Source organism: Vidua macroura, chromosome 5 (assembly GCF_024509145.1).
Source record: "Vidua macroura isolate BioBank_ID:100142 chromosome 5, ASM2450914v1, whole genome shotgun sequence".
Lineage (NCBI taxonomy): Eukaryota > Metazoa > Chordata > Aves > Passeriformes > Viduidae > Vidua > Vidua macroura.
The window spans coordinates 53895045-53911080 of record NC_071575.1 but is presented as its reverse complement, the minus strand read 5'-3'; the positions used below and the strand labels follow the sequence as shown (position 1 = coordinate 53911080).

Genomic DNA, 16036 nt, shown 5'->3' with positions numbered 1-16036 from the left:
ACCTGTGTCATGTAGGACTTTTTGGCCTCTAAATTACTCCAGTTACCCCTTCAGCTAAGTACTGTAGAATACAGCTCTCTCAGATAGATCCAGATCATATTTTCTGTCTCACATGCACTAAGCTGGAGAATTTGGTAGAAGTAGACATCTGTACAAAACAAAGTAAAAAACCATGGAAATGTGATGAAGTTCCTTTCTGAGTGGGATTTTGCTGATGGGCCTCTGGTTCTGTAACATGTTAGTCAAGGAAAAGGTGCCTAAAGGCTTCACACTCCTCTGATCAATCAGCAAGGCTTAAAATGATCTGCTAGGAAGGGCTTTCCTTCTCCACTCCAGTTGCATCCCTCTCTAAAAAGAACAGCAGAGACCACCACTCTAAGAACCACCTATTGGAATCCATATTGGAATCAATATAGGATCATCACACAGCTCCCTCATGGGTATCATTATGGTTCACTGCTGTCATTACTTGAAAATACAGCAAAAAATCTCATTCTCAATCCTCTTGTACTGCCAGGTAATTTTCTTTCTCATTGGCTGTTCTCTAATGCAAAGCATTCATACCACAATTGCCTGCCAACCTTGAAGGCACCTGAGTCTGGAGGCAAACAGTGAAAGTGCTTCTGGGCATATCCACCTTGTACAGTAGCACATGTATCTTAGACTACACTTCATTTCACATTGCCACAGCAAGCCCAGCAGTGCTGAGAAGGAGGGCAAGGTGGCTTAGGCATAGTGCAGGTTCAAACTAATGTCCCCTAATAATGTCCCCTAATAATTCACTTCTGTAGAGATACCTGGCTGTACTCAAATGAGTAACCTGCCTTCAGATCCTAGATCCCACAGGTGCTCATCCTGGAGGTCCTATTCAGAATAATAGACAGTTGAAGAACTATTTTACTAGACCTCAGAGAAACATGTCAAAAAGAGCTGCAGTATAACTTAAAACAATATCAGTTTGTTGAAGAAGACCCAGCATATATTACACATCTTCAAATTTCTGCTAGAAAGATTTAGATGCTCTTTAAAGGACATCAGAAATCCACTAGGGCCAAATAACCTTGCATCTGGTCTGTGCGGGGCATGAAAATAGGCAGTATATGGAAACTAACTCCCAAGTTCAGCTTCTTGGTAAAGCTCATCTTTTAAATTTAATTGGTGCCCTAGGGGAACATGAAGGCCAGAGTCAACTCTGAAGGCTGTAGTAACCAGCTTTTGGGGTTGACCTCCCTAACAATGTGTGAAACCACTACGGTGATTTCAAAGTCTCATTAAGTAGTAAATATAGGGCAAGCCAGAAGTGATTTTGCACTAAATAAAAATGTTCATCCATTTAAATAATCAGACTGTAGTCTCATTACAGCTGTTTTGCATGAAACATTATTTGTAGAGAAGACTTCTTAATCATCCACTTCAGTCAAATTTATAGGGAAACCAGCTTTAGTGAGTTAATTTCAAAGAATAACATGTTTGGTTTTGGATTATTCTTTCACAGCTGAAAAGAAAATCAAAGTGTTTTGAAAATTACTCTGAAAGAACAGAAAATTATAAACAACATTGAGTGAATGACTAGTAACTGCCCATTTGCAAAACAGAGGAAAACAAGATTTGCAAAACATAGCCTGCCTCCAAATATGAGAAACTGTTGTATGGATACAGCCCTCTGCCCCTCCTATTCCATAAGAATCACACAAAAACTTTAGCGAACAAAGCCTCAGACTTTCAGACCTTCCAGATGGAGCATTTTACTTAAAGACCCTTTTACCCATGAGACAGTGTTGACATTACTAATGAGAGATGGCAAATATCCTTTTAACTCTCCCTGTGATCTTCTGTATTGCTGTAAACAATATACCTAATAATAGAAAAAATTAAGTCTTTGATGCTCTTACTGACTGGGGGGAGGGGTTTGGGTGACTGGTGTAGCATGTTAGATATTTTGACATTAATGTGTATAGATCTGTAGTCTTAAAAAGATTTTTTTTTATTTTCTAAACAGTGCAGGCCAGGGTGTGCCCTCCAAACAAAATGGTATTGTTCTTCTGGCCACAGGCTCATCTGGGAGCCATTGGGTGTTGGCCTATGCCTAATGCATGTTGCCTTTCAGTCATGCCACACCATGAAGAGCCTGGCTCTGTGCTTCAAATGACTTCTTGTTAGGTCGTGGGGACTGTCTGAAGTCTGGGCAAGCCCATATCCCTCAGACTCCCCTCTAGAGTAAGTGCTCCAGCGTGCAGCTGGCACCATGGCCCTACACTGAATGTGTTCTGGTTGATGGATATTTTTCTTGTACTGATTGGGACAAACAGACCAGGCACAGTACTTGAGGTGAGGTCCAACAGCTTCTACTGCTGAGAAGGTAGAGAGGGAGGTAATGCCTTCCTGAAGTCCTTTCCAATATGATTTTTTATGAATGAAATGATTGGCTAGTAGGTCCTAAAGTATAAGCTAACAAGGCTGCAGGAGGTAAATAGACTTCATGTGAGTGTAGGTGGGCTGTGTAGTGTGATTGGGTGGGTGAAGATGAAAAGATGAGGGGTGTTAATGGAGAGAAACTGTTGTTGAGGCAACAAGGGAGAAGTCAAAATAAAAAAATGGGAAACAACTCACTTCCAGAAGTTCAGTTAAATGACCCAAGGTTTTACTAGAAATCACGGAAATCTGCAAATGGAGTTGATGAAGTGATTAACTTAGGAAGAAAATTCCTGGAACAGAAACTGGTGGTTTTAGGGTGTAAGACAGTGTTAGAACTTGAGATCTCTTTTCTATCATTATTGCTTAATTACTCATTAAAACATTGAGAAGAAGAAATGAATGCAAGAATGCCTGTAGTTTTCTTTGTTCCTGGTCATTCTGTAGTGTGGCAGTACTGGCACAAAATGCCAATGGCGCAAATGGCAAAAACATTTCTTCTTCTCTTGGCTGAGAAGGGAACATGAAATTGCAAAGGGGAGAAAAACAAATGAAACCATTCTGCTCCTCTGAGCTGGAGATCAAGCTTGTCACATCAAACAGCATCCTAAGACTCAGGATATTTTGTGTTTTCCTAAAGTTCCAGTTTCTAGAACTGAGAAGTGAGCCCTTGCAGTTTTACTGAGCACCTAGAAAAAGTAGAGGACATTTCAAGGTTTAGGGCCTAGAGAGCAAATACTGCCAAATCCTCTGTTTCATAGTTTTCACTTTTTCATTCCTTGCTCCTGGAGTAGTTGGTCAAACTGGCCACCATAAGTGTGTTTTTACTTCCTGGAACACTAATGATGGAATACACAGTTCAGATAAACCTGTGGTGAACATGAGACATGTTGTCTCCTGGTTTTAAGCTCTCTTTTTACCTGGTGACAGTGAGGATCTGTGGACACACATTTGTGCATTACTGTTCTAGCGATTTATCCCTGAGGAGAGAAGATGAGGAACGTGACGTGTCCCACATCTGAAGGGTCATTAGTGCAGCAACCTCCATGTTCTGATTTTAATGATGAATGTGTTCGACCTGAGTCATACAAAATCTGCTTTAAAAATTCATATTTCCTTTTTCTTCCTGCTCCCAGAGGCTCAGTGTACTTTTTGAAAAATTACTCACTTCTCTCCAAGACCACTTGATATTCAAACAGCTGAACTACTGCTTTTAACCAATGGTTTATTGAAAGATTTCCCTCCAGCCTTGCTAGCTCTTTTGGGCAAACACCTTTTCTGCCTTGCCTTGCAGATGCATTTATAAGACCCATCAAAGAACCCAAGCAAAAGATTTCAAGATAAGTCTTGTCAAGCAGCAGAGGTGAACTTTAGGTTGACATCAAAGTCAGGCCAGAAGTGTGTCAGGCCAGTCAGGCCAATGCCCTGGTGTGCAGAGGGTAACATGTCCTGGGCCAGCCCAAGCATGGTGCAGCTGTCTTTTCATGCTGTGTGTGCAGCAAAACCACCCAGCTGAAGGAAATGCATGCTGATACAGTACAGCTGATGGCACTGGAGTGGGTGGGCATTTTGGCTCCTTTGGGTTATATTGTTGTTTTAAATAGATGCTTAGGCAATTTTTATATTCTAAACAATGACAGCTGGAGACAAAAAGCTGCTGTGAGTATGTCTGAGAGCTAGTGTGAAAAAGCTGTGATCACACAAAGAAAATTTTATGCCTTGTTACTTCTTAGAACGGTTAGAAGTGGACAAGGTTTATGTTGATCACAAATATTCATAGATTTTGCTGTCTTTCCTGCAATACCACTATCTACATTTGCTTCTGGAAAATATTCGAGATGTATGGCAGGGATGTTAAATTTTAACTAAGCTCTTTCTTTCATGATATAGCTGTTCTCTTTCTCATTTATGTCTTGAGTAAGTGTTGATAAATGTTCACATTTGCAGTAAAATTCAGCAGTAAAATTCAGTTTCATCTTGGTTTTGCAGTGACCATATCTGAGCAGAAACTATTAATATTGATCATCACAATTTAATTCAAAGCAGAGAGCAAAACGCAGGGATGTTAAAGCCTTGGGCAATTGTCATAATTTACTGTTAAGGAGAAAACTTTATGGTTAGCTGCCTGGATTAAAAATCCCTAAGAGTTTTCCACAGGCAAGTTTCATTAAAGGCATGCGGTATAGTTAAATGTAGTTATACAGCACTTCCTCCTCACATATATAGTTACATGTACATTTATGTATCTGTAAAATCAAATTTCCTTGCTTCTGTTAAATAACATTTTATATAATTTGAAAAAGAAAAAAAAACTTTAAAATACCATATAATTCTTTGTATCACTTATGTTGTATTTTTATAATATTTTCTGTTTCCTTCAACTCAACCAAATGCTTTCTCCTCAAAAAAAATCCCCCAAACCAAATCCAGAAGGACCAGTCACCTTCGTTCCTGTCATCATGTCTGCATGGAAACATTTATCCAATCATAGTCAGTTTTGCTCCATGGCAATATTTAACTCAGCTTGAGAAAACCAGTTTGATGGCCTCAAACACCAGTTTGGTGCTGTGAGCTGGGGTGAGGCTTGCCTTGCTGCCTGGGTATCTCTATTAGGGGCACTCAGCTGGCCTGTGAGACAGGGACTGTCCCGGGAGAGGGAGCACAGGTTTCCCTGCTGCCACATCCTGGAACATGGCAGTGCTCAGCCTGGACTGTGGTGTGTGGTGATGAGTTTTGTCAGGGCTATGCAAGCCGGAGCTGACACCAGCCCAGAGAGGCTGAGCCCTGTAAATGGTCTGGGAGGGAGGCACAGTGCAGTTCTTTGCTCTCTTCCTGAGAGCGTGTCCTGCAGGCCTTTGCTCATAGCTGGGGCATGCACGGGACCCCTGTTTGTGAGGATCAAGGATCTGTTTGTGCATCATTGTGTGCTTGGTGCGGTAGAATGAAAGGTGTGACTTCTGCAGTTCAGGCAGGGGTGCCCAGGTTAAACATCAGCTTAGTGAGGAGCACAGCCAGAGCCCTGGGGGCTGCAGCAGGGCAGTGGATGTGGCCAGAGAAGAGCTGCATTCGTCCCTAGGCAGCAGCAAGCTCTGTGCTGCAAGTGGTCATGTCCTCTGGATGTCCTCTGGGAATACACCCTTCACCTACAGGTGTATGTCCACAACATTTTAGGCAAGTATAGATGGTGGCAAAGTTACACTCTTTAACTTGTTACAGGCTGGCAGAGTTACATTGTACCCACATTTACAGGATGGGTCAGCGTACATGCTGAGAAACTCTAAAAACCAGGCCTCACATATCCGTTTCATAGATGCTAAATCTCCATAGTTTGCAGACTGCAACTTGGGCAAACATATTTTCAACAAAAAGCTGTATATATTTAAGCACAGACAAGAGTTTTTCTTTGAATGATAGATTTTGGACACATATCACCCTTGCCAGGCTGGTTTTTCCTATCTCCACTTTGTGACTGAATTTTTTTTTTCTCTACAAAGTCATAGAAAATTGTAGCATGGAGATAGCAATTTAGCTGGATAAATTTTAATTTCTCTGTACGTAGAACTGCCAGCAGGTTAGATTTAGGATCCAAGGATCTGGGATCTCAAGTTCTATTCTCAGCCATGCAATTGACTTGTGCTCTAAATTAAGGCAAGTCGGTTTTGCCTTCATTTTTTATTTTTTCATTTTTTTGTTGCATCAACAGGAACAGGATACAACCTCACAGATCTTCATTAGCGTTTTGTGAAACATTTCAAGGTTTTTGGATGAAGACAGGAGTCATTCCACATGATAATCCTGATGTCTAATAGCCAGCTCAGGGATTGCCAACCTTCTGTGTGCAGAGCAGGCACTCAGGCCACGGAATCAACCTGATAAATGGTCTGCTTGATTTCCTTCTCTCCCTACCTCAGCCACCTGCATCAACCTCCAGTTTCCTCTCTTGTGCTGATCATGTTAAAGCACTAGCTGTATTGATTTTAGAGCAAATAGAATTGATTTTAGAGTAAATCTCCTAGATATTGCAGGAGAGATTCAGAGTCCATTTAAATGACTAGGGACCCCTGATATGCTTCATTAGATCCAGGGCAAGCAGGGGCAACATCTGCAGCATAGTAATAACCAGATCAAAGCTCCTGCTATGTTAACACATAAGACCACGTTGAAAAGGGAATGCAGATGGACCTGATCCCATCCATTCACCAGCTTCTTTATTGCTTAGTCATTTGGGTGTATTTATTTTCTCATTACAGACATGGGTGATATGGCTGATAGCTGTGTTGTGTGATATGATAGCTGTGTTTGTGTCACATTATTGAATCTTAGAGAGCAAAGTACCCAGTAGTTCTAATGAGAACAGAATTCAACTCCATTTGGAGAAATAAAATACTCTGGATTGCAAGGCAAGAAAGTAAAGGAATTTAGTAAAGGAATTTCCTGTAGTAAAAAAAAAACAAAACTACCAAGAAAAAAACCCAGCAAAACCAGTCATGGTGAAGTGGCACAAAAAATTAAACTATCTGGGTTTGTTATCAAGGAATGCAGATGTCTGGGTTTTTTTTTTTTTTTTTTTTTTTTTTTTTTTTTTTTTTTCCATGCAGACAGCCCATAACAAAGCCCAGCTATACATTGCAGGAATAGCAGTGTCTACATCAATAAAGAATAACAGTGTCTGCCTCTGTGGAGAAACTTGTAAACAGAGGAGAGTTACTGGGAAGTTTGGGAAAAAACTACTATAACATTCAGCTCTTGTGGAGCATAGTGTGACTATGAATATGATACACCTCTGTGGTGCAGCCATTCATCAGAGAAGCTGAAAAGGTCTCATAGCTTTAAGAAAAAAAGAGAAAGGGGGCAGGAAACATATTTCCTTAAAATTTTAACATGTTCCTTTTCATTGCTGCAGGAGCACCACAATGGTAAGAGCTTTAGAAATGCAGGTACTTCACAGATGATCTACCTGTGCACCACAGACTTTCTAATATGGCCATTGACATTCAAACTTGTGTTTCCCAGAGCTGTTGGTAACTGCAAAGAGTGGGTGTGAACTGGGTTGTTTCTAACAGCATTTTTAGATTAGGTTCAATTTATACCTCTGGAGTTCAGAGCTGAATCTGACCTTTGAGGTTTCTTTATTCCTCTTAGCATTGTTCTGCATTGTTTTGATTTTCTGTACTCCAAATTAGTATTTCAACAAGCTGTTTCATCTGGGTGCTCCTAACAACTGGCCCTGTAAGCCACTTATGTCTCTAGACCTATGGCTGGGAGCTGAGACCACTGTGAGGGGTGTCTGGGCATGACAGTGGCTCTTGGTGCCAGCTGTACTGCTCAGCACTGGTCATAGAGAGCAGGACCATGCTTGACCAAGGTCTCCCTATTGTGCCATGTGCATGACCAGCCATACAGATGCAGTTTCACTGTATCAATGCTGCAGCAAACTCAGTGAAACAATGCTGCCTGCACCAGGCCATGGTGCCGTTCATATCAACCTCAGATCATTGGTAATCAAAAAAAAGATGGAGATCTTGGAGGCATCTAATGACTGTCCCACCTGAGAGTCAGTCTGCCTTGTGGCTTCCTTGCATGTCAGCAAGGCAGAAAATGGTGCATTCACAGTGATCCCAGCTAAGGAGAATGTCCTACAGGTTACTTTTGCAGCAGCCAGTGTTCAGAGCAGCTCCTGGTCTTGAGGGCTACATGCCTGTCAAATCAACTCAAAGCTTGGCAAAGCTCAGAGATCTGATCCAGTCCCTGGCCTTATGACTCAGTTCAGACAATGAACTTGTCTTAGGGTTTGCCACTTGCTGGCAGGAGGCTAAAATTAGCATCCTTTCCCAGCAGATAGTTAACAGAAATTTTTTGGCTGCAGACATGCCAATTGGGTCATCACTAGTGGAGCAAATCTTCTGATGAGAATCTTAAATCACCTGTCTGAGAGCAGTTTGACTTAAACAGGAGCTAACCAAAGCCCAGCGTGTAATTCATTAGACTCAATCAGTTCCTAGAAAACCACAGGAGCCATTAGCCCTTAGCTAGCCCAGCAGGTGGGGAAATAGCCATAAGGGCCCTGTGTGTAGGGCAAAGCCACCAGCCCAGCTGGCGATCCCTAGCTTACTCCAAGCAGCAGATGGGTGCAGGCCCACAAAGAGGAACTGGTTAAAAGTTTAAAATTAATAATTCAGTGCTCCTTTGATTTGTTTTAACTACTGCAGAATGTGTGTCCTGCCACATTACTTCAACCTTGGAATAAAGTACAAATAGATGTGATTCAGACTCTAAATATTTAAAGCCAGAATCTAATCTTAGATACATTGTATGTGCTGTCATCTCAAAAATCTGCTAAAGAGAGACAATGATGGACAGCACAGATTGAAATGAAATTCAAGCTCTGTATTAAAAAACTTGCCCTACTAGTTGACATGAATGATTAACCACAAAGAAACTTATGTCTGTCAGTGACAGCAGTGTTCAAGTGTTCTTTGTCATCACTGTCTTCGTTAACTTTAGAAAAGAATAGTCCAAAACCACCTCACAGGGAAAGGACGTCACATCCCCTTTCTCCCTGTTTTCTTAAAGAGATGCAGCTAAACTATTAACTGTTTCCAGTTAAATGCCAAACAAAACATTTCTAATCTTCCTTTCACTGAAAAGAAAGATAAAATCAGAACCGTAACTTAAAGCAAAAGCTATAATAGTACTTGGGCAGTTACAGGCTCTTACTATAGATAGGCAGGTCAAAGCAATCAGCATATGAATCTTCACACACAGCCAGCAAACCCATAACTTGACACAACTCTCTACCGAATATTATTCTAAGAGGAGTAAGCTCACCAGGGCATGACCCTATTAAATACCAAACCTGTAGTTCCAAAATAGCACGAAACCTAGATGGATGATCTCATCTCCAGCAGTAATGTGCCAGAATACAAATAGAGGATTGTCACTGCTTCAAGTGCACAAGGAAACAAAATAAGGCCATGTTAAAAAAAAGGGTGGAATATACATTGACAGCTGAGCAGAAGAACCTGCTGCTGCTGAAAATGATGGCAGTCTTTCTGTACCCTTTGCTGGACATTAAGGCCTCATTATGGGACTTTTGGATATCATAACCGTGTGGCAGCCTACCAAGACAAACTTCAGTCCAGTAAAAGAAGCAACAGGGCTAAACACCCACACCAAGCAAATGAGCTGTGGAAATCTAGCCTCATCTAAAGGTGAAATGATGTTAGTATCTATATCACTTTCGAGTTTAGGGCTAACATAGTGCAGCCACCAGTCCAGGGTAGAGTGCTGCAGAGTTCAGGTGGAGTTCAGACCAACTAAGAAGGACCATTCATACATCAGAAGTGAATGTATGCACATCAGATGTGAATAGTAATGTATGTGTAGAGTACATTATTAACAAAACAAAAGTCTTTTACCTTAGACAGATGGAGATGTTTTAGGTTTCAGTAAGGTTGTCTGCTCTAGCACAAAAAAATCCACTTCTATAATTTTCCAATGAGATGAGCCTGGGAGGGTCTGAATGCCCACGGGGCGCTTTGGGGATGAAAATTGCATGATTAATCCAGGCAGTGATTGTGTGTTTCCTTCCTTGGGCTTTCAGAGGAATAAAAGTGGTTCAGAAAGTGCCACTGAAACACAAGGTGAAAACCCACACGAAGGAGGATCACATGGAGGAAGATGAGGAAAGCAGCCAGACCCATGATAATAGTATTCCAAATAACATCCTGGAGGCAGTTTTATAATTGTGAGCATTGCCACGGACCTAGATGTAGCTGCAGGAAACATGGATTTGGGTTTGTTTTAAATCCCATGGATTGGCGTCCAGGCTCTGCAACCAGCAAGTATGATCTCTTACTGAATAGGAGCATAGCCACAGGAGAGAAAAGATTAAGGGCATCAAAAGAATACATTTTTTTCATTTCACTCCTTTCTTATTACAGTAGATTAAAAGAAAAAAAGTGAGTTTTGTTCAACATTCAATTTTGAGAACAATTAAATAAGCCAAAAACATTGTTCAGAATTAGAGCACCGAATAAAGGATTTCAAAAACACAGTGTGAGGTTCATGGTGGGATTTTTATTTCCTTTTAAGATGAGCCATATACATCTGTATGAGATCTATTGTCCTCTGTCCCACTGAAGAAATAGTTTCTTTCTGAAGTGTCCAATCTGTTAAGACACATAGGTTCTTTAAAAGCTTAAAAAAAGAAGGAAAGCACTCAAACTCTCTTCTGGTTCAGATGGCAATTATCTGAGAAGCAGCAGAGAAACAGGAATACATGGGTAAATGAAACAGCTTTTGATGGCCTAGCAATGAATGACAGTAGGATTTGTCCTATTTGGTAATGACATGCGGCAGCAAGCAGTATGCACCGGCAAGACAGAAGTCAGCCCTGACTGTCTGGTACAACAGCAGTGATCTTTCACAGCATAGATGGTTATTACAAGCCTGCACAGGGGAAACCACTTTATTCTCTAATGGATGGAGAAATGTTCCTTGATACTGAGGCAAAAGGGGACACCATTTAAAGAAAACAAAACCTTTGAAAACTTCCTTGTAACTGTGGGTCTGGAAAGTCTCTTTTCCTTCTGTTCTGCAGGAACTGTCAAACACCAAGAATTCCACCATCACTTTTGGGCCTCATCAAGACAAACGCTAACAAAAGAGGGAGGCTAAAAGACCAAATCTAGTTTACAATTCCAGCTTTCAAACTCATCATTCATCAACTGAAGGAGGGTTTCTCAAAATAAAAAAACACAGACTAGGTATGTAGAGTCTGAGAAAAAAACCCCACTGATCATTATAGCTTGTGTGCTGCTATCATTCATTCTCCAGGGAATCCTGTGCTCCAGGCAGATCTGGCAAAACAGACAACTAAGAGAGGAGCTTTGTGTGATGGAGAACCTGGAATGCTTCAGGCGCAGAGTTTGACTGTATTGAGCTTGTGTTGAGGGCTGAAAGCAAGTCACAAGGGCAACAGTGCTTATGTTTCCATTGCATCAACTCTAGTGACTGGAAGTGCCAAATTTCAGCTCCTCTGAGTGTAAGGCAGAATAACACAGGACTTAAGTCAATGGTTGGTAGAAAAATGGTAGGTAGACATCTTCCTTTAAACCTCTGAAGCTGACTGTCTTACTGCTCTGAACGGTATCTCTAGACAGAGATAAAAAGGAAAAAAAAGCAAACAATTTTCTCTGTAAGTTTTTTCTAAGAGAAGACAACAGACTTGGGAAAAGTCTTAACCAATCTTTGCTCAAGATCAAATTCTTTAGAAAGGAACTCCTCAGAGAACTGTTACACCACATGGTTATGTGCATATGGGAATCCTGACTAGAACAATTATCAGGATAAATAGAGGTTTTGGAACCCTAGGAAGCATGTAAAAGAGGTGTTTCCCTATCAGATTCAGAGACTGGGGTTTTTTAGGCCATGTACGTACATATCATCAAGGCCATACTATAGCTGAAAATGGTTGTGTTACTTATAAGGCTGGAGAACCTGGAATGGTAAAGTACTGGCCACAAAAACTCATCAGTGCTGGCTGAATTATAAACTCAGAGCCATTTTAAGTCTTTATGCAGCTGGCTAAAAATCCTCTCATGTTACAACAGTTTGTGAATTTGTGAATTACAGTTTGAATTTCTGAATTCCCTGTATGGTTTTGTTTATAGTGATGACTCTGTTTATTTTCAAAAGGTTACCAGAAAGGCCAACTTTAGAGAGTGCATGTAAATACAGCTCGGACTCAGCAGGCTGAGAAATGTATCCAACACAGCAGGGTGCAGAAGGGGGTAGGGTGTAACAGTCTGATCAGAGAAGTCATCTTCAGGAGACATGAATGCCTCACATATGTGAGCTAGTCGAGGTCCTCTCCACCCATAACCACTTGCTTATAAATCTATAGCATACAGAGAGCAGCAAAAAGATCAAGTAAGGTGTCAGAGGGAAACCTGGCACTAAGGAATAGAGAGTGAATTCCTGGCCAGAGACAAAGAAACCCCGTTCCTGTTCAGCTGGGTGAGTTACTACATATCAAACAAGCAGGCACAGGGACCTTGTCCTATCCTAAGAGATCTCTCTTTGGTCTGGGAGATGTCTAAGCAAAGGAACTTCGCTCACAGCTGCTGCTATGGAGTAAAGTGATTGCAGTTTGGCAGCCAGAAGGTTCTTGTGCTTTAAGAAGTGCCACTTAGAGGAGCTGCGGAAGGGGTGAAAAGGAGGGAGACCCCCAGTGAGCTTTATCCTTTTATCTTGTAGATGAACCAGGTGTCAGGAGCAGCAGAAACCAAGTGAGGAGCATGAAAGTTTTAAGAATCAGATTGCTAAAATGTAATGAAAACTGAAGACAAAAAATAGGCCTGAACAAAACAGAGCACCAGAGTGGAAAAACAAGCACTGGAGAAGCTTAGCCAAAAGGGGAAATAATAAAATAAACAAGCTCAGTTCTTCAATTCAAATTCCAGCTTTGTGCTTTCAGGACAGGGGACTTGAAGAAATTGAAGAGCTGGCATTAAGTTTCTTTGTAGCTGCAGCTGCTCAGAGGCAGAGTTATCTGCCTCTGTGTTCCCTGGCAGGCGGCACTGCAGCGCTGATAGCCTACAAATTTCCCAGGATGTGAGAAAAGGGCAGCAAGAATAACTAATGGATCCATGATGAACTGGCACATGCCAGCAGACACACACGCCAGTTGCCTCCCAGGTAGGATCCAGCTAGAGCACTGCTGCATCCCACAGCTGTAGCCTGCAACTGATCTGTGTCAAGTCACTGGTGATGGGGAACATATAATTTTCCCTCTGAAAGCCCTACTTCCTCAAGCAGGGCTTTCTGGTCTCTCTGGAGAGATGCTGATGAGACTGTATTTTAATTTGCTTTCAGGTCCCAAGATACATCAGGCAAGAAGACCTCTCTCTGGTATGTTGCACTACATCCTTGCTTCTCCAGAGTACTGTCATTTTTCAGAGCAAATGCCAATAAAAACGGCACGATGTCAGGCATTCCATCTGCAGGATGTGCGGCGCTCTTCCATTCCCAACCACAGACTGATGGACGCTGCTGCTCCATCACTCCCAGAGGGAGCATTACAAATCCTTTCAACACCCATCCCCCCCAGTTTCAGTAAAGATCCACTGACACTTGGTGGAAAAAACCAACATTGTATTTGATTTACAATTAACAGGATTTACAAATAATGAAAAAGAAACAGATTAGCCATGAAATTAGGATGCCTTTGTAGATGAGAGAATAACTGGCAAAACACCTTGCTGTAGAAGTCGTATAGCTCAGTCCTAAACAGTATAAAATAAGTTACAGCCCAGGCAGGTTCAGGAATGATTATAGACAAATGCAAGAAGTCGAGTACAAAGCAAACAAAAAAACTGCTCACAGCCTACTGGGCAGGAAACCAGTTCTGGTGAGGCTTTTGATTTTCAGAAACTGAAGGAAAGGCCCACTGACAAATACTAGGAAATTTTCAAAACGGGAGAGAAAAAAATATCAACAGACAGTAATAGTCAGTGTGTGACAACCTACCAGGCAGGGAGAGCGGGCGGCAGACACTGCATTAGCTTGCTGAGAGTCAGCAGAGTCCGGGTGCTTGGCAGGACAATGAACGAAGGAGTACAGATGGCAGCACTTCATTAAAATGCTACTTTACTGCCAAAAACTTGCAAGACAAAGAGAAGTAAAGTTCTCTGATGTGCAATAGAGCAATTTAAGAAGACGTACCTAACTTTTTGATTTGTACGGCGCTTACCTATATTGTAAACACACACTTTCTGACAAGTTATTTCAATTTTCTTTGCTATGGATTATAGTGTGTATTCAATCAAATGCAGCATTCCAAGGCTCAAAACTGACTGAGTGGTTTTCAATAGATGGGTATATGATTTTTCCAATATCATAGTAGTATTTTACATCACAGATACAATAAAAACAAGTGATGGTATTTCTAGGACAGTTCCAAGATTCAAATAAAAAATCATCAGAACCATTCTAAAATAGGGTATTATACATAATCATGTTAAACAGCACACTCTTGGCAAGCAGCTAATTACAAGCATTCTGCTGGTCATGTTTTTCACACAAAAGTCATTCAATAGCACATAAATACTTATTTTTCTGATCTGCTTCTTTTTACAAAACCATTCATCAGATTCACAGAATTAGTACAAGTAAGGCACATTAGCATATATCATAAAACTCACAATAATAACAAAGAGTTTTAAAGTTTTAAGGACTGATTCCTTCTTTGCAGTGATTTCTGAACCGAACAAGACTTCATCAGTAGAACTCTTCTACATTGACATTACTCTTATTTCTCTCACAGCCAACTGTGGTGGGTGCATCACCATTGAGATAAATAATTAAATTTAGAACCATGTGTGGTAGCAAATCCCATTTTTAGATCTTGCAGAGAAATCGGACACTTTGTTTGCTATGTTCATTATGAGCAGAGACCAAGTTTTAGAGCTCTATGGAAGTCAATTTCCAGTTATCAAAATAAAAGGGGATATTGCATGTGTCTCTGAGTATGTTATTGTTTTCTTAGTACAAATATTGCTTAAGGTAGAAAGGATGCTATAGTATTGAATTTACTTGCATAATGAATTCTAAATGCTGATGTCTCAGATTCTACTAAATCAAATGAACGATAGGTTTTTCTTCTTCCACCCCCCACCCTGCCCCCAACCAAAGGACTCTCTTTCCCACAGAAGATTCATTTACACACAACACAGCTTTTAATTAGAAGCATAATTTACAGTAAAAATTCTTTACATTACACCTCTGCTATCAAAAAAACATGAAATCTTTCATTTAAAGTTGTAATTATACATTAAAAAATAGAACACTATTTCCTTAACAGGAAGAATGAATTTGAACATCTTCAGATCAGATTTCTTTATTGCGGCTTTTGAGTCAAAGGTCAGTCACTTTATTCTCTAGCGCAGCTGCTATTTGCTGTAAACGGAAGGCAAGCTGCATTTTTTGTGCAGCTGGATCCTCTTCAAGTGCATTTATAATCTGGAAAATATAAACACAGAAAGTTTAGAATAATTTAGCTTAAAATGTATAACATAGTTCTGAGACCAAGTGTTTGATACTACTTTGCTTGTAAAGTGTCTTTTGCATTCACTCTGTACAAAAGTCTATCTATTAGGCCTCATGGTCTGTTTTTTCACAAAGACAGTAAAAATGATTGTCTCTGTTACTCAGTTGCTGTAATGTTTCCCATTATGTTGGGATACAAGCAAATTAATAGGTAGTACTTTATTTTGTAAAATATTACATTCCAAGATGGAGCAGGCAGGGGAAGAATTTCCTTAGAGCTATTTAAGAAAGAGTGCTTTTACATACAGTGCACCCTACAAAGCTTAAGGGTCATTTTCCATCAGTAATTATATCCCATCTCCAGGAGCTGTAGTTATGAGCAGCTCCTGGGTGGTCCATGCACAGGCATGTGGTAAGACAACGGAAGGTCTCCTGTGTCTGTAGGCAATATGAGGAATAAAGTCAGCAGCTCCCTTTTGGCTCTCGCCAAGAAGTGCCAAGACTCTGGCCCAGCACAACACAGTTCAGGAAAGCAAATAGTTCCTCAGAGGAGCCCTCAGAATCCCACAGCCTC

General features: G+C 40.9%; 1 protein-coding gene across 1 annotated transcript in view; it reads right to left on the bottom strand.

The window, feature by feature from the left end:
- Positions 1–13552: 13552 nt before the first annotated feature.
- PLXNB2 (plexin B2) overlaps positions 13553–16036 on the bottom strand; it is a 173818-nt gene continuing 171334 nt past the window's right edge. The window contains exon 38 of the mRNA XM_053977842.1: positions 13553–15435. Coding sequence (XP_053833817.1) covers positions 15331–15435 — 105 coding nt within the window. The 3' untranslated portion in view covers positions 13553–15330. The remainder of the gene's footprint in view (positions 15436–16036) is intronic.